The following is a 19,544-nucleotide window of genomic DNA, read 5'->3' as shown; positions in this document are numbered from 1 at the left end:
ATTTTTGTCTAAATTATCTTTGTTTGTATGATAAATAATATTTAACTAATCTATGAATTTCATTTATATTAACTGAATGTTTAATATGGATATTACATTACACTATGACAGCAACTGTACATCATACACAACATACCTGTCATTGATTATTTAATTGATACTATATTAGTTCTAAAACTTGCATTACTATGTCTATTAACCATTTCTAAAGTTTCATAAAAGTTTTACTTCAATTTTCCATCATTTATTAAAATCAAAGTCAAAATTCTTGAAATTTGCGTGCTTTTTTAAGCTTCAAAACTTTAGTTGAAGTCGAACTTCATGCTTTTGTGTTTTGTTTATTTATTTATCTTTAAGGACTTGTTCCTCTTGTAGTTCCTTTTTCTTCTCTCATATTTTCTTTTCTCATCCAAAAAATTGTTTTGGAGCTGTTTTGAGGAAGTCCACAGTACTGGTGAGTTTTTGTGCCAAGCTTACGATGGACTTTCATTGCTTTTATCCTAAAGAAGAATGGATCTAAGGACGTCACTGCCGACCATCAGTCTTGTTGGTAGTATCAAGATCATTGGGAAGTAAAATGATCAGAGATTGGCTGGGATGTGGCATGTTTCCCTTGGCTGTTACTTAACTAGGACTTTTTTAGGGCCTAGTTTAAAGATATAATAATTAAGGATTGAATTGTTGAGAATTTCGAAAGAATACTTGTGTAAAAAAAAGAAGTATATCTTTCCCTTGCTACAACCAGGGAACACGAAAGGGCATTCTTTTTATTTATGATTTATTTTTTTTCGTTGCCTCATGGTACCCTTAAAGTTGCATGGAACTCACATCATTGGTTTTACACAGAGCATTCTTCTCACTTGTGTGGGTTCATGTACTAACGTGGCAATTAATAATTGTTGGGCTTCAAAGCCCTCAGGGAGTGACCATTCTTTGCAAGTCTTTCTTTAAGCATAATATATTTGTCTATTCATTAGTTGGCTCTGTTCTTAGTTCTCCCCTATATTAAATTTCCTATTGAATCTTGGGGATCATTGTATGTGGGTTGAGGGGGTTGTTTATCGATATTTCTTTGTAATATTTCATGCTGCTCTAATAAATTTTTCTTGCATGTAAAATAAAGTAAAACAAGGTATATATTTAGCAACATATGTATTAGTGTGCTGCTCGGAATGGTTATGATTGAGATTTGTTGAGCTTAATGATAGACAGAAATTCCATACTTTCAAGAAGTAATTATTATGGCATCTTCTTGTGATGCTTGTGGCTACCGCAATTCTGAGGTTTGTGGCAATATGCTTATTATTTTCTTTTCTGTTTTCCAAACTAGTTGAGTATTTATAATTACATTCTTTATGCAGCTAAAACCTGGTGGCCGAATTCCTAATAAAGGAAAAAAAATCACAGTATGTGTCAAGAATATTAATGATCTAAGCCGTGATGTTATAAAGGTTTGTTATTATCCTTTTCTGAATATTATTTAGTTTATTTCTTATCATGTATTACAATGAAAGTTCACGTTTGTACTTGTTAATACTTATGCTGGTATTTATTTGCTTTCGACAACTGTATTTATTGTCAAAAATATAATTATATTTTGTCTTTCATATGATTTTTTCGTCTTAAATTTCAAAGTCTGTTTCCTTTTTGCCATGTATAATGATGCTTATAGTTGGTTGAAAAAAAAAAAAAACATTTATAAACTTGACGTAAGGGTTAGTCAAGGACTGGGTCTGTCTAGCTTTTACACAAGTGACTTTTTCCAGAATTATCAAATCCCTATATAATTTTTATTACATTCATCTTTTTCCATTCTATAATCATTTTGCGAACCAAACATAACCTTGAAAGATAATGCCATATCAAAGCATCCAATCATGCACAACCAATAGAAATACCTTGAAATCATATGTTTTTAAGGTTATGTTTGGTTTGCAAAATATCTATTCCTAGGAATAGAATGGTCATAATATAAAGAAGATTCAATAGCTTACGAAAGAAGTATTGCCATCGCAGAGTCAAAATGTGAAAACTTTTGGAGAATAGACAATGACTATTCCTGAATTTCACCACAGTATCTATTTCCATCCTATTCCATGTTGGATGAAAACACAAGCTTTTACATGAGTGATTTTTTTCTAAATTATTGATCCCTATATTATTTTTTATTACATTTCGTCTTACTCCATTATGTTCTAAGAAATATAATTTTGTGAACAAAAAGTAACCTAGGAGCACTATTGTTGCCTTTTAATTGGTCCAATGACTTATTTACAACAGGTTGGAGTGCATTTGATATTTCAAATATTGTTGTAAACCATTTTATTGGCCCATTTAGCTGGTTACAATTGGCTTGTGTATAAACTTGGTAGAGGAGTGGTTCCAATCTTGCATTGTTGGCCTCAACCTTTGTGCAGTGTTTAAATCATATCTTCATCTTTGCTTGGAGCATTTGAGTAAAGCTAATTGCATTGGAAACTAGTTCCAATGAGCTTCCCATAGGCATTTTAGTCACTCAAATTCACTAAGAAATGAGAGATTATGTATCAAAGTTGGGCCTTGTGCTGCATTTGTTAAACTTGCTGACCGTTCTTACCTTCACTCAATGTGTTGTTCATAACCTTTTCAATTCTTTTTCTTTTCTAAGTGATAGCAATGGCATTGTAAAGTAGTTTCAACTTTATAGTGAGGCTTTGTGTTGTTTGGTTCAGAGAAGCCTATCCTTCTTTCAACCTAGGCTAAAAATTAGCAGCTGAATACATGAAATGTTGCCCAGATGGGGCAGCCAATTGGAATGACTTGTATATGAGGCTGCCAACCAGAATGAATGCCCTAGTTCGGAGTTGGCAAGATTTCTCCCCCCAAAACATTATTTTAGAATTTGTTCCCCTTGGAATAGAGCTTTGTGCTCTTAAGAGTGAAGCGATTGCGCAAGACGGAGGCTCTATGCTTTTAGAGTCTAAACAAACAAAAGGGCAAAAGCCCTAATATCAATCCTCTTGTGGCGGTTTCTATCCAAAGTAGCCATGAACATATCTGTTACATGCTTTCCAATTTTTTGGATGTGTTGATGCTTCTTAAAAAAAGGAATTATACTAGAAATTAGGAAAAAAAAAAAAGTTGATTAGAATAGTTAAATTGGGGATAACTTAGAATATTAAACATGGAAAATAAATTTTAGTAAAATAGACCCATCGTGGTCCGCCCTTTCCTTGGACCCGCATATGTGGGAGCTTTGTGCATCTAGCTGTCTTTTTTTTTTTTTTAAAGAAAATTAGCTTGTACAATTTGTTATAGTATGAATATATTACATCATCTCTCAAATTTATCAATTTCATTTTAACTAGATCCTTTTTAAATAATTCATCAAACATTTTCTATTTGCATTTTTGGCATGAAAAAGAATTTTGAGTTTACCTTAACAATGCCTTCCAATAACTAACAATCTCACTAGTCAGAGGCATGTGCTATGTGAAGTTTTCTTTTTGAAATTTCACATGAAAATAATGGCATGCGTTCCAAAAGTCGCAAAACTTATGCATTCCGTGTCTATTGCTGGCCCTTTAAAAAGAAGAGAGTGGTTACCATCACAATGCTAAGAAAACACATTTGTGTTATGATTCATCGTTTATTATTGTCAACAAGGTCTTAAATTTCGATCTCGACTCAAATTTCGAAGCTCCAGAAGTACGGAAATTTCAACGAAAATTTCGATTTCAATTTCAGTTTGAAAAAATAACAGAAATTTGTAATAAAGCATGGAATTCTTTGTGAAACTTTAGAAATGGTTAACAAACATAATGTTATAAGTTTTAGGACTAATATATTACAAATTAAATACATCTATGTTTTGTATGAAGTGGAAAAGTTGTAAAATGTATGTGTATCAAACATATTTGTAGGATAATGTACATTAAATATATTCAGTTAATACAAATGAAATTCATAAATTATTTAAATATTATTTATTGTACAAATAATGATAATTTAGACATGAATGGTTAAACAAAATGTTACTGTAAGTTTATTTTTTCATATAATTTCAAAAACACTTGTAATAATCTTTTGTTTCGATAAAATAAATTAAGATATAAATTTCACTTCACTCCTAAATTTCTCATTTGAATTCTGACGAAATCTCATTGTATAGTTAAAATTTCGTCAAGTTTCGCTAAAATTTCGAGATTCGATAAATTTCTAATGATTCATTGAGATTTCGACGGAAATTATGCAAGACGGAAATCGACTGCCATTTCGATTTCGAGGGTGACGGAAATCGGAAATTTCAACAATTTTGTGGAAATTTAAGACCATGATTGTCAAGACTCTTGGTTTGAAACTTTGAGTTCAACGTTTAATTACAAAACTTGCGTACAATGCATGTGACAAATTTACTGGGTACTGGTATAATTTAAATGTAACACTGTATTTGTTGTTTGTTGGTCGCATTATACTTTGTTCTTTAATTTTGCATTCCGAAGTAACACACACACACACACACACACAGAATCAAATGAGCAATTTGCATAAGTCTTTTTTTCTCTTCTCGATTTGCTTAAACTTTTTTTAGGCTTCTCAATATTGTCTAACTTCTATTCATATTTGATATATTAGTCTGATAGTGCAAGTGTCAAAGTCCCAGAGCTTGATTTGGAGCTAGCTAGTGGTACCCTAGGTGGGATTGTTACAACTATTGAAGGTTTGATGAAGAAAATTAGTGAAAGTGAGTATTTCTTGTTTTTATGTTATGGTGCTTCATTTATTGTTTTGCAGTTGTGAATCTCTATTTGCATTTCCTTGTTCATCATCAATGTGTATTAAAAATTCAAATCATATTTAGGATATTGGAATCTTTCCCTGTTGTAGGATTACGCTTGCTAATGGGTTGGTGTTCTTGACGTGGCCAATTTATTACATGTTTTTAATTGTGAGCGAATATGTGATGTAGGGCAAGAAGTGGGTATTTGGATGGATCATTTCAACCTAATTTGGAGGCTTATGTCAAAGAATAAGGTCAATGTTTTATTGGGTTCAAAACCCAAATGGGCTTAATTGTCAAGTATGTGTGTGTAGTTTGCTTGTATTAGGATTATGTATGTTCGGGGCTTGTTTGTAGTAATTGTGTATTCTAGGGGTATGTTTTGTAATGCAATGTAGTTTTAGAGGTATGTTTGTAATTTCATGTTTTTAGAGATTTTCTCATAAGTAGCGTGTGAAAGCCATTTTGGAAGCAGTTGATGAATTTGAATTGAAGTGAATGTTAGTTTCCCCCTTGTGTCTCCCCTGTCCTCCCTTCCCATTGTCTTCTAATTTCTCCATGGCTGCAGAACCTTGATGCTGTCCTGCATTATTCAGTATCAGTACCCAAATTCTATCTTCCTTCTTCCATTTCAATCCCCCCATTTTTTACCAGTCATTCTCCTTCCTCCTCCTTCCTTTCTCTCTTCCCCTTCTTCTCCTTATGTCTGCTCTGTTCTATCCAACGATCTCTCTGTAATTCTTCCTTGCTGGTTCTGATTCTCTCTTCCTTCTGTAACTCTAATTCTTCCCCCTCTTCTCCTCCTCATCTCTTCTGCCCTGCTGCTGCTGCTTCTTCTCTCTTCCCCATCTCCGTTCTGATTCTGTGCTCCTGCTGCTGCTGCTTCTTCTACTTCTTCTTTCCCAGATTTCATTCGCTTCAACAAATTTAGAAGCCCTGAAATTTCATTGGGGAAAAAAAACCAGTGAAAGTGAATTACTGAACTTCTTCTGAAATACCAGCTGTGTCCCTATTTGTTCATACACCACTTTCCAGCCACCATCCTTCAACACCACCCTTCCTACTGAAATTAGAACACCCTGAAACTTGCCCCTGAATTTTCTTTGCCGTCTGGTCAACAGAGAACCCCCCACATCTGGCCAAAAAATTCAAGCATCGTCCCCTTCAAATCTCTAACTTCCTGACCTTTTCTCATCACATTACCACCACCAGTGCACTCCCCATCCCCTGATCTCCTTTCTGCCCTATTGTCAAGACCGGGAAGTCACTGCTGGCGACCAACAAGCTGTCGACGCATGTGAAGAAATTTGCCAGATTGCTCTGTACTTGCCTGTCTCACGAGAAATTGGTACCATCCACGAGAAAAATTGGTGTTTTCTCCTAAGATTTTGATTTGCAGCCTGATATTTTAGTTCCATACTTGATATTGTGCAAGCACAATAATTTGCTATGATAAAGCAAGAAATAACTGCTGCCAGCATAGGAAATCATTATTGCTGCATTTTTGAGTTCCATCAGTGGATTTGTTTCATTTCTGCATGGTACTCAAGATGAAAGGGACTTGAAGATTGTTCTTAAATAATTGAAGGTGAAGTTTGTGATTTGCATTTTATAATTGCATTATGACAATTGGCGACTGATGTTGAATTTCTGCAAAGGTGGAGCTGTTATTTGGTAGGGTACAAAATGTGGAAAATGCTTTGGAGACTATTACCGGTGCTTTGAATAGGCTAACAACCGAAGTTGCAGCCTTAGGTAAAAGGGTCATGGAATTTCCTACCAAACAAGATGGTGGAATAGCTGCTGTCTCTCATGCTTTTGAGTTGTGTGAGGGTTGAAATAATCACTTTAGGGAATTAAACTAAAAGTTTCTGATTTTAATGGAGATGGTTTTTCTGATGATTTTGATGATTGGTTGTAGTCTTTGGAGTACTATTTCTGATGGTATGACATGAATGAGGCTAGAAATTTGTACTTTGCCGAATAATAATTGAAGCGAACTGCTTGAATTTGGTGGATTAAACAGCGAGAAATCCTAAGAAGAAGGAGATTTAGTAAGATAACAGTGGGGGATGAGATGAGGTGAGCCATGCAGGAGCACACACCTCCCAGTTATCAGCAGCATGTTCATCTCCAAATCTTTGATTTGAAGCAAGAAGAAAAGACTGATGGAGTACAATTGTAGATTATATAATTTGGCTACTTGTGCTGATATAGAATGGAAAGAGGATGTAATGATATCTTTGTAAAAAAAAAAAGTCGAAGCTGGATATCACATCCTAACTTGCTCCATGTCTCATTACAGTTCGGAATACAGTATAGGTTGGCACTCATATTGAGGAGGACATCCAACACACTCCTAGAGCTATATCATCCCTTCAGTTTGAGAAGAGTACTAGTGGAGCTGTGTGAGAGAAGAAAATTGGGCAATTTTGTAGAGGTGTTCAAACTAATACCTCTTGGAGGACGCTTGAGCATTTTGGAATAGCTTCTAAGGGCCAATCATCACTCATGCTTTAAATGTTAAGGTTTTGGATATCAAGCTGCACAATGTCCTAATCAATTCATGGCTATTGCGAAAAAGAAGAAGATGATGATTATGATGACACTCAAGTAGTTGAAGCTAAAACAGAAATTCCAAGTGACTTAGATGAATATGGCAATATGAAAACTTGTTTAGTGCTTCGGCATATGCTCTCTTCTCACAAGGGTAAAGAAATAGAGGATTGGAGGCAAACTAACATCTTTCAAACTCAGGTGATATGCCAAAATCATATTTGTACTCTGGTTAATGATCCTGGCTGTTGCACAAATGTAGTTTCTGAAGAAGGTGTGAAGAAGTTAAATTTGGACGTTGAATCTCATCCTGAACCATGCAAAATTGCTTGGGTGAGTAATACCAACTTGAAGGTCCATGGTCGTTATTTACTTCCCTTTAACATTGGTTCCATTGTGGAGACAGTGCAATGTGACATCCTACCTCTAAAAATTTGTCATATCTTTTTGGGTGGACCATGACTATTTGATAGGAAGGTGAAACATGATGAATGTGAGAATTCTTATTCCCTCTCCATTGACAACAAGAAGTATAAGTTGATCCCATTTCAAATTCTTCCACTCACCAAGTTGAAGCATATTGCTGGTTCCTTTCTTATGAAAGGAGATGACTCTATCCATGGTGATGGGCTCCTTGTTACTTCCCCCAACTTGACGGAGTTGAATTCTTTTCAGAAGGAGGGAATTGATGTAGGACAAGAAGTAGGTATTTGGATGGATCATTTCAATTGAATTTGGAGGCCTATGTCAAAGAATAAGGTCAATGGTTTATTGGGTCAAAAACCTAAATGTGCTTAGTAAGTTAGTTGTTTTGAGTATGTGTGTGTAGTTTGCTTGTACTAGGATTATGTATGGTGGGGGCTTGTTTGTAGTAGTAGTGTATTCTAGGGGTATGTTTGTAATGCAATGTGGTTTTAGGCGTATGTGTGTAATTTCATGTGTTCAGAGGCTTTCTTATAAATTGTGTGTGAAGGCCATGTTGTAAGCAGTTGTTGATGAATTTGAATTGAAGTGAATGTGAGTTTCCCGCTTGTATCTCCTCTCTCCTCCTTTCTGCTTTTCTCTTCTAATTTCTCCATGACTGCAAAACCTTGATGCTGTCCCACACCAATGCGCTAATTTGCAACAAATATAGCGCTATTTTAATGTACCATATATTTTCTCTCTTCCCCTCTCTCATAAGATGGAATTTGGAATTTTACAACATTTTGGGGTTGGAGTGTGTGGGGAACCTTTACTGAAGGGAAATTGTGAGTCCTTTAGTTTCCTTTATGATCTAGCCATCTTATGGCATGGTTGGTCCTAGAGGGATGATGTATAAGAAATGGTTCACACTTCACAGTAACTTCTCATTTAGGAATGACTATTTGATGATTATAAAGAGTTGTGATTAGAAAAAGCATTTGGTTGTTTTTAAGTTTTAACCATGGAAAATGTCAAGGAGTTCCTATGAGTCCCACATTGGTAAGTTGAGCGGAGGGTAAGTGGCTTATATACATTAATGCGGCCAAAACCTAATGGATCAATATTTTGAGTAAAGTTGGTGCTAGCCCATATATGCCAAGCTCACATAAGGACTTTCCTAGTGCTAGCATGCAGTATTAGAGCCGAAGTTTTGAGTTAGAGGTTGAATGTTCATCTATGTGATTTTGCAGACATAGGCCCTGTGGAAGACAAGTGGTGCATCCTACAGTTGCTAGTGCAGCAGATGAATGGACTCCTACGATTTCCTGCTTTCCCAGGACTGAGTAATGACACAATGATCAAGAATGGCTTCCATCCAAGGGGGAGTAGATGAAACTTGAAACTCACAAGTGAGGGGTCTACTTATGTGCTTGTCCTGCATTTGAAAATTGAGTGTTAGATGATTCCCTAATATACATGGATCGATCCAAGCCCCAATGCTTAAGATTTTAGGTCATGTTGATGCTTGCCCATGTATATCAAGTCCATGTGAGGACTGTTGCATTGCTGACATAAAAAGCACAGCAGTTGGACTCATAGTTGAACAGTTCTTGATTCACTTAGGGATTAAACCTTTTGATTAAAATCTAAGTGATTTTGTTTTGTCTTATAGCTAATGGATATGAGCTGTAAAATGATTCCAAATTATGGTGCTATTGAGATGAATTTTTATTATAGATAGCTAGGAGGCCTCTGTTTGGTGGTTTTTCTTGGCGAGCTTGAAGGACTTTATTTTGAACGACAAAGGAATTTGGGAGCTAGATCCAAGCACGGTCTTAAATTTCCACAAAACTGTTGAAATTTCTGCTTTCCATCACCCTTGAAATCGAAATGCTAGTGGATTTCTGTCTTACAAAATTTTGTACAAGATTTCAACAAATCATCCTTATTTATTGAAATCTTGAAATTTTAATCATGGAGTGAAGTATATTTGGAATTCAAATGTGAGATTTAAATGAGTAAAATTTCTCCCTTTTTTTTGCCCATTTTTAAAATTCTTTTATTGAAAAAAAATATTGTTATAGTGGCTTTTGAGATTATAGTAACTGAATATAAATTATACAAATATTATATTAGTGCTGGTGCAATACACAGCATACCGGTCATTGATGTATTTAAATTTTAATCAATAATGTATTAGTTCTAAAACTTCAATTTTATGCCTGCTAACAATTTCTAACGTTTTCCCAAATAATTCCATGCTCTATTACTGGTTTCCACCACTTTTTAAATTGAAATCAAAATTGACATTGAAATCGAAATTTCCTTCAAAATTTTTGTACTTTTGAAGCTTCAAAATTTTAGTAAAAAATGAAATTTGAGACCTTGGATCCAAGGAGGGGACAGAACATTAGGATTGGAAGATGGAGGTTTTGATGGAAATTGGATGATAATTTTGAGAGTTTCTGGATTGTTGCCCAATTAACTTGTTGCATGATGAGGTGCTGTGGGAAAGATGACCTGATTGAGATTGACTATTGCAAATAGTAGCAAATATATGGCTTTTTTGAGGTTGTGGTGAACAGGTGACTGGCCAGCGTGATTTTCTTTTGGAGATGGGGAGCATTGAACTCTAGGGCTGGAAATCATTTTTCAAACCTCATCAGAATTGAAAATGATGTAGGATGAGACTTCTTTCTTATCTTCTCTTGGTTCTGATAATGGTTTGTTACTTGACCAGTTAAGGAGGGAAAAAGGTGAATATTGTGAGCTTCGTGTTGTTTTCTTGAGGCTGAAAAAGCAGGTGGTGGTTGAAGGTTCGCTTGGGTGGTGAAGAGAAGAAGAGAGATGGTGGACGAGTTAGTTTCTACTCAAATTATGTCCTGGTTTATGCTATGCTTAGAATCTTTAGCCATTTGTTCTTGTGTAATATATGATTGTGGCAAATCACTATCAAATTCATTTACTCATGTACTCATTGCTATTACTTGTGGCAAATTGTAGTTTCTTTCTTTCTTTCTCTCTCTTTTATTTTTATTTTTATTATTTTTCCCCCAACAAACAAATTTTAGTCTTGCTTAGCATCACTTCTTTAGTTGCACTTCGTTGCACTTATTTGTGGCCACTGACTATATCAATTAACCCACTCCCATTGATTCGGCATAGATTGATAACCAACCTTTTGACTAGACAACCCTATGGGACTGCATAGACCAAACATATGAGCAGCTCAATGAACAATTTATATTCGTCCTAGAGTTGCTGGGCTAGTGCCCTATGGTTGAAGGCTTGGTGGGAGCCAAGCCATCCAGTTGTTCAAGCCAATAGAATAGAATTTAAGGACTTGATTGGTGCCTCTGTGATTAGGAGAACTAATGAATGATCAGTCCCAATTCCTTGTTTCCTTGTTCCCATTAAAAAAGAGCCGAAAGCAGAAACCAAAAAAAAAAGGGAAAAAATTCTTTAATGCTGCCCTATTTTCACATCATCCTTGTTTATGCCATGTTTTAGAACTTTTAGCCAATTGTTGTTGCATAATATACAATGTGACAAATCATGTGCATTGAATTTGTTTACTCCTGTGTGTGCATTGTAGTGATTTTAAGATTCATATTGCACATGGCAACTTTGTAGTGTTTCTTGCCATCAATTTTTCAGTTGCACTTATTGCACTTTTCTGCAGCCACTAATAAGACTAATGAACTGACTCCCGTTGAAACAACATTGATTGATATCCAAATGCTTTCTCTTTGATTAGAAGCTCTCAAGGACTGTGTGGACCAAAAATTTGAGCAACTCAATGATCGATTATTACAAGTCATAAAGTTGTTGAATAAATGCCTTATAATGGAAGACTTAGATATGTACTAGGCAACCCTATGGGTCTCCATATGCTGTATGGCCAGCCCATGGGAGAAATTATGCTCTCTGAGTTTTAGTGGCCCTCAGTAGGGGACTGATGCCCTAGACCATCCAGTAGACTTATTCAAGCTAGACAGCTTCAAGAGGATCTAGAGTTCAGAGTTGAAGATGGTGTTCTTGTTGTGATTGACCATATAGAGTGCTAAATTAATTCTAGGCTTCTTCCAAACCCTCCATGGTCTCTGTAGGGATAACACTAGGTTTAGGGCTAATGTGTGCACATATGATGGAAAACTAGATCAATCATCTTCTTATTTTGGGTAGATGAGGTGGAGAACTACTTTTGAGTGGTGTACCACACCAGGTGGGAGGAGAAAAGGTCATTTTACCAAAATGAAGTGGTTTGGACCAGCCAAGAAATATTGACAAAATATACAAGAGAACCTCAAGCACTCAGAGGAGCCTCCTGTCACTCAATAATGGAATGTCATGAGGCGGAGATTATACCTTTTCTTCTTCTATTGGAATATGATATTTGGGTGACATTTTTGTACCATAAACAAACCACAACTGTGACTAGCTCTCCATGGACCTTTGAGGAGCTTATGCTCTGAAGTGGCATTGTGGAGGATGCATGTCACAGTCTCTAGGTTTGACAATGATTAGGACTTTAGCCTAGAGATAGTGGTGTATTCTCTCGACACTATAGAGGATGCCTACTGAAAGGCCCTTTCCATGAAGTATATTAAGACTACTGACCATAGGACACCAATTCAGGTGAGTGGGTCACAATTGGCTAGCAATTTAGCACAGTATAGACCTGTTTCACTGTGCTATGTACTGTTTGCTTCTATCAAGAGTACTGCCAGGACTGTAGATCACCGCCTATTTGTCACTCATCTTAGTGCATCTTTCGTGATCCTCTCTCTTTCCTTTTAAGTTTCTTCTTCTTTGCTGCCCTTTCTTCCTCATCTTTCTCCTTTCCTTTTTCTCCTTTTCTTCTTTTTCTGCCCTCTTTCTTTCGTGCTGTCCTGCATCACATAGAATAGTTTACACACACCTAGAAGAATTACATGCTGTCATGCCCTCTTTCTAGATGTATTACACACATCTAGAGCACAAATTTTCTTGGACGGAATAGTTTTGTCTTGTAATTTTGGATTTGGTGATGTTTGAGGAGGAAACAAGATAAGTCCATGTTCAACTCAGTTCAACCAAATTTCTTTAATTTGCATGTGATTATTTAAATTCAAGTTGCATAAGGTGTATATGAGTTTTGGGCATGAGCATGTACTTGTGTGATCTGTGGAGAGAATATCTATTGATTTTATTTGATTCATTCCTGATAAGATGTTATGATGCAATTGTTTAGAATTTTAGTACGGATAATTTGTGGAACTTTATTTCATTTTTTCCTAATTAACTTGTTATGCTGCTGCTGTCCTTTTATTGTTATGAATCATGCCTTCGAAGCCAAGAAATTATATATTTGCTGGTAATGAATCATAACTTTTATGAACTATGTTTGCAGACCTTGAAAGAGTACATGGATTTACTTTCGGAGATAGTGTTGATGATAATAAAAGAACCAAATGGCAAGAGTTCAGAACAAGATTAACCAAGGTATCATAGCTCAAATTTTTATATTTTATTCAATAAATTCTAAAAAGTAAATGGGCATGTATATATATAGAGGTGGAGCTATTTGGACTTTTGTGAAACAGTGGCCATGCCATTGTTTTTAATTATAATTTGGTTACAAGTATTGCTGTTCAGTGTATTCTGGCCTCTCCAATATGTCAGCCCAAATAGCATGTCCATGTGCACATTGGTATAAAATAAACTATATTTTATTTTGGGCTTGAGAGATGCACTTGTATTTTGAATCTAGATTTCGTTCCATCCCCATTCATGTGTTAGATTACCACTTTTCATAAACTTGAGCTTTGTGGACCAACAATGTATATCAACCTTTAACTCCCCTACATGTGCAACCTGATTTTATGTGGAGAGAAACAAATGTTGAATAACACCCATTATGAAGAACAAGATCAATTATAATCACCACAGAGTAATGCAAGCAACAAGACTTGAACCCAGGACCTCCTGGAAATCATAGCTCTGATACTATGTTAGGTTATCACGTCACCAAAAAGCTGAAGCTGTTAGGTTGTGTGCCAATGTATATAAAGCTTTAACAATGTGTATGCACACACATATTTGTATGAAGTTTCTGTGTACTCTTGTATCTTTCTTTTTCCTGTGCTGGCTTGGTCAGTCTGTAGCTCTCAGAAAACTTTGAAAACTTTTATCTGGCTTTAGTACTTCATTTTTGTGCACATCCAAGCTTTCAGATTTGTTATGTTGCATTTGAATGAAGTTTGAAAGTGTTTTTAAGAAGAAACTGATTCCAGAGCCTCATAAGTTGCCATAAATATATTTTCTGTCTATTATGTCTGTTGCAGTCATGATTTATGTACATATATATTTTTCCTGGTGAGTGTTGTCATACTTTGAACTATATATTGGTGATATATAATTTTAAAATTTTGACATATTCACAAATGGACAAATTCTTTTTTTTCTTAAATAAAAAATTAAATGTGTGGGTTGGCTCTTCTGATAAACATGTTGATGCAAGTTTTTGACATGAACCAGCTTCTGGATTTGGAAGAGCCTTGGACGCTAATTATTGATGATGCTCTAGCTAACTCTTTTGTCGCACCGGCCACTGATGATATTAAAGATGACAATCAATTAATGTGTAAGTTTCTCTCTTTCCATGGCAAGTGCTCCATTGAAGTGTAACTATAATGTTGCAATTGTCGCAGATTCTTGACCAATAGTTTGATGTGCCTTGAGGACACCATTGTTGTTGAATTAGTTCTGTGTATTCTATATTCTAAACCACCACTGGACAGCATGTTGGTAATGCAGATGGTCTTTTAATTTACAGTACAATGCTTGCAAATATGAAGAAGCAAGAAGGTTGATGGGTACATTGGGTTTTTGTATTAACTCTTCATGTGTACCCACACTGCAAGAATCATACTGCAAATAGAGCAGCAGTTCATGTTCTGACTGCTTCAGGCCTATATGTTGTAGTTTTCAAATCTACTGTTCATATAACTTTTTGAGGAAAAAGATAGGTTGGGATATCAACATACCAGTAAAAATATTTCTTTCATGGAAACACATCTCTAGCGCAGTAACCAACTTCCTTTCAAATCCATCTGAAAGAGTGGGGGGAATGTTCCTGGACGAAGTACTTTTTCTCCCTTTTATTTATACTTGTCAAGATCATGTAAAAATTTTAATGCATGCTAAAATTGAACGGTAATGAGGTGAATTGACTGAAGTACATGTCCCATTTACATATATATAAGACTTAAAAAATATTAGCAAAAGCTTTAGATGTTGGTATAGGATAAAAAGTGTTTATTTGGAGTTAAATTATTTATTGTTATTTTTATAGGTTAGATGCAGATTGAATGAAGCCAATTAATCTTGATATGGATAAAGATGAATCTCAATCTTTTTGTATCAGCATGCTTTTCAATGATGGTGCTAAATTTTCTGGGGAGATGTCTGTACTTATGCACATTAACGCATTCACAAATATTTGTTTTCATGTCATTTGGTTAAAAATTTGAGCAATAGCTTGATATGATGGTTTTGGATTGAAGAATTTTTGTAGTTAAAATTTTTGAAAAGACGTCTATAGCATGTTTTGCCTTTTTCAGTTAAAATGTGGCTTTTTAGCTTGATGATGTGCTGTTCTAGGAAGTCCATTTCATGAAAGACCAAAATTTATTTCATTAGCAGAGGTCATTAAATAATAATAGCATCATTGCTTGGGGTTAGGTCATAGACTCATGAGTGTATAAAATTTTGTTGAATATTACCTTTGTACTTAAGAGTGGGCCCATCTAGAGGTTTTTTCGTTTTGGTCAAATTTAATACTGTGCTTAAGATACCATTGCATAAACAAACTTATATAATACAATATTCGTTACACATCTAACACAAAAGGAATAGTTTTAAGAACTTGATAGTAAACCTTTGAGGCCTAGCGTACGATCTGCATGTCTAGTAAACATTTGGTGCTGCATGGTTTTAGTATGTTTCCTGTTTCATTTATTTTTACAATATTGGAGTGTTTGGATAAATCTTCCATCATTTTTCCTTGGTTGGGAGGAGCTAAATCTGAAATTTGTTAGCGTAATTTTCATTTTTGCATTTTTTTGTATAGTAAAAGTTGATTATTTGTGTATATAAATATGCAACTCTAGGCGTGGGGGAGGGTCCTTTCTGTGGCTTCACTTGCTCCATCATTTTCCCTATTGCTGTACCATATGCTTCCAAGTTTCTCCCAGCAGTTATGCTGGCATTCATTCTGCATCTTTCTTTATACTTTGTTTCATATGATATTGTGTTTTATCCAGTTGAGGACTATGAGAGGTCGTGGGAGCAGAATGAGGAGTTTGGTCTGAATGATATTGACACCTCATCAGCTGATGCTGCTTACAACTAGAGTGGTAACTGAAGAAGGCTTTAGCCCGAATTAACTGTAGTATGCTTACAATCTATGGGGGCGATGCTGCCTGGCAAGCACGGTCAACTCTATTTCAGTAAAAATCAGAGCATGGTTTTGCAGTCTTGCCATGTTATGTCATTGTGTTGAACTTCGAAAGTCGGCAAGTGCTGTTGACATGTACAATATCTAGTGAGCCTCGGTATTTAGGTCATGGTGTTTCCAGGCATCCAACAGTGCGAGTTAATGTAATTATGTAGTAATTAATGAATTTAGCTCAAAAGAAAAATAAATAAAATAAAAGTAAAGAACAACCATGATTCTATTTAGGCTTAAGCTTGGAAATTTGGCTCTTTCGTGATTTAAGTCCTCTATGGTTTTGGTTGGTTTAGTCTATGAATCAGTGGAATATAACACTTCTAGACCCACTTATGATACACTAATTGTATGATTTACTGATTATGCAAATTTATACGGGTCCAAAACTTTATATATATATATATATATATGTTCACACCTTGTTAAACACTTGGGGATTTTGATTGTGGATGAGCTGGATGAGAAGGATATGATTAGTGGAATGAGAGTGATATGATTGTGATGGGATTCATGGTATGTGAATTTAATTAATAAAAAATGTAAAACAAAAAGCCATGATCAGTTTATCCATGACCATCCTTTTGGAAAAATCCAGAATTCTTTATTCATATCCCTTTCAAATTGAATGAAGATATAAGTCCTACCAAAGTCTCCCATCTAGGAATGTCCTTCTCAGATCTTTAACTTGCAAGGGAACAATATCATTCTCTATTAAAACAAGGTCTCATTGAGCAACCAGCTCTTCTTGGGCATGTCAAGCATTTTATGTTGAGAAAAGATTAGAGGATAGAAAAGACTAGTCATTGATTACAAGCCTCTTAATACGTTCATTAGATGATAAGTTCCTTATTCCAAAAGTTAGGACGTAGTTTGTTCATCTTGCTCGGGCAATGATATTTGTCAAGTTTGATCTCAAAGGAGCCTTTTGGCAATTTGGAATTCATTCGGATAACAGATATAAAAATATTTTATTAATTAATATTTAGAATTCATGAATTTAAGAAATTGTTGTATTAATGACTTAATTATATATATATATATATATATATATATATTTTGTGTGTGTGTGTGTGTGTGTGTGCATGCGTGCGCATATGTATCACTTTCTAAGATAAATTTCCCTTCTCAAGATATTAACCAATAATCATAATGAAGGTAGGCTTTGTATTGAACTTTTAATTAGTGAAATAACTATCTATGCTTCATAGTCAGTAATGGTCTTAGACTTAAACCGTGATTTAAAAGAAAAAAAAAATTAATGCTCAAATATAATAATCAAAGAGTAATGACACAAGCTCTGATAGCTAACACATTTAGACCTTGTGTTAATAGTCGTTTCATAAGCATATTTAAGATTTTGCACTCACATAAGTAAAATCTATCGAGGTTTGCTCATATAATTATTAAAACTCCGACGTCCTAATCATAAGAGAAATATACATATTTTCCTCATTGAGTATTTACAAAACTCAACCTCCCAAATAAATGTTCTTGTATGACAAGGATGAACTAAAAAATAATAATGCATTTCCTACGACTACAACCACCATATGATTCTTTCTTATGATTGAACCTAATTACAAGATCTTTGGTCCTTAGTTTGGGTATTCTCATACGAGGTTTATGAATTTATTGGGTTTAAGACCATCCTCAATGTATTCCAAATCCTTTCTCCTAGTAAGGCCTTAGTTAATGGATTTACAATATTTTTTCTTCTTATGGTTCTAGATTTACCTTTATAATAACAATTATTTACTCTACCAATTATTGTAATTCCTTTACAATTAATTAAAACTAGCAAAAGGTCTCATGTATGGTGGGCGTGGACTCTTCCTCCTAACCAATGTAATCGGTTAACAAACCAACATTGCTTGCAAAAAGATTTTATTGGTCATATCGTCGAGTGTGTTCAAAAATTATTATAGACAGTGGTTCGACAAGGCGGAAGTTATGGAGTCACTAACACTTGCCCCCTATTTCTAGTTGACAAATAGTAGGTTGGCCAAATCTATATTGATCACATAGTTATGGACATTAGTTTAGCCAAAGGACTGTGGCAAGAGTTGCAATAGTAGTTATATTGTGGACCTATATCTTCAAACATATTTTTATGATGACTTCCAACCAAAATCTCATTTCAGTCACAGATTATTAAAATCATCTCTATTGTAGTACTACTTCATGAGAGGTGTGAAGGGTTCAGTGGATATTTTCTTTGGCAAGTTGTCACTAAATAGTTGCTAAATCAATATCAGTGAGTCTAACTAACTTCAAAAAATTCATGTCTCTATTATAATTTATATTGGACCTTAGGAAATTATAGAAACTTGTGGAATGAGAGAGAAAATGGGGGAGGTGGGTGATTAAACACAAATTAAAATAGGGGCGAAGAGGATTAAGGGAAATAGATTAAAGGGAGAAGAAATAAAGAGAGGGATAAAGTGGTGGGGGTTATTTAGCTCTTTGATTATTTGTACTAATATGAAATTGGTTTGAGCTCATTCCAAAATTGATGAAAACAAGTATTTATTATACTACCCTCTCCCCCCCCCCCCCTTCTCTCTTCAAGTCAAACTTCGAGTTACATATAATCCTCAATTCTTTTCCCTAATTAAAGTACCCTTAACCACTCCTTGTCCAATTGTCTCTAATTGGAAGAACAGATCCCTCGTCCTTGACTTCGTTTATGCTTCTTAGAACCTTTTTGAGCAGCATTAGATCTTGAAATGAGTGGTAACCAAAAGCTTTCAAGATGAGGCGAGTAAAACTTTTGCCTAAGGTCACAATTTAGGTGAGGTTTCTTAATTAGGCCAGGGATTTTTCCATGTGATCACTTGTTAATTAGCCAATAATGAGCCCCCTTGCAAAATTTTTATGGATAAAATTCCATAACATCTTCTAAGTTTTTTAAAACTATTAAAAATTGTCTCATTCATCAATAGTCAACTAGAACATAAATTTTATCCTTAATAAAATGGTAATCTTATCCTTTTTATTCAATTGTGATAAAATAATTTAAGAAAATAAAATTAATTTATAAATTAACTAGGGAAATTGTTTAGTTATGTAGAGTATGTTTTGAAAATTGAAATTATAAGTAAATTAAACACTTAATTCTTAGGTTGACTTGTCTAACATGCATGACCGGTTCGTATCAACCAGTTGGCATAAGCATAATCGATATTGAACAATTATTTCAAAAAATTTAAGAGTATATTAAAATAAAATAAATGATACCACCACTTATAAAAATTACTTAGATAATTATATTATTCCAAAACATTTGTTATATTCATTTTTTATGCAAATTAATGATTAAATATATCTTTA

General features: G+C 34.7%; 1 protein-coding gene across 2 annotated transcripts in view; it reads left to right on the top strand.

The window, feature by feature from the left end:
• The window catches only part of LOC131159690 (uncharacterized), a 44,023-nt gene extending 27,579 nt beyond the window's left edge, over positions 1–16,444 (top strand). Inside the window, exons 11-16 of one of the 2 annotated variants that reach the window (XM_058114782.1) lie at positions 1,213–1,283; positions 1,362–1,451; positions 4,615–4,723; positions 13,113–13,204; positions 14,240–14,345; positions 16,027–16,444. In XM_058114782.1, the coding sequence (XP_057970765.1) occupies positions 1,213–1,283; positions 1,362–1,451; positions 4,615–4,723; positions 13,113–13,204; positions 14,240–14,345; positions 16,027–16,115 (557 nt within the window). In that variant the 3' untranslated portion in view covers positions 16,116–16,444. Of the gene's footprint in view, positions 1–1,212; positions 1,284–1,361; positions 1,452–4,614; positions 4,724–13,112; positions 13,205–14,222; positions 14,346–16,026 lie in introns of those variants that run through there. The other variant, XM_058114783.1, reaches the window with a different exon arrangement.
• The last annotated feature ends 3,100 nt before the right edge of the window (positions 16,445–19,544 follow it).

The sequence above is a fragment of the Malania oleifera genome, chromosome 7, assembly GCF_029873635.1.
Source record: "Malania oleifera isolate guangnan ecotype guangnan chromosome 7, ASM2987363v1, whole genome shotgun sequence".
Lineage (NCBI taxonomy): Eukaryota > Viridiplantae > Streptophyta > Magnoliopsida > Santalales > Ximeniaceae > Malania > Malania oleifera.
This window is presented reverse-complemented; position numbering and strand designations above follow the sequence as displayed.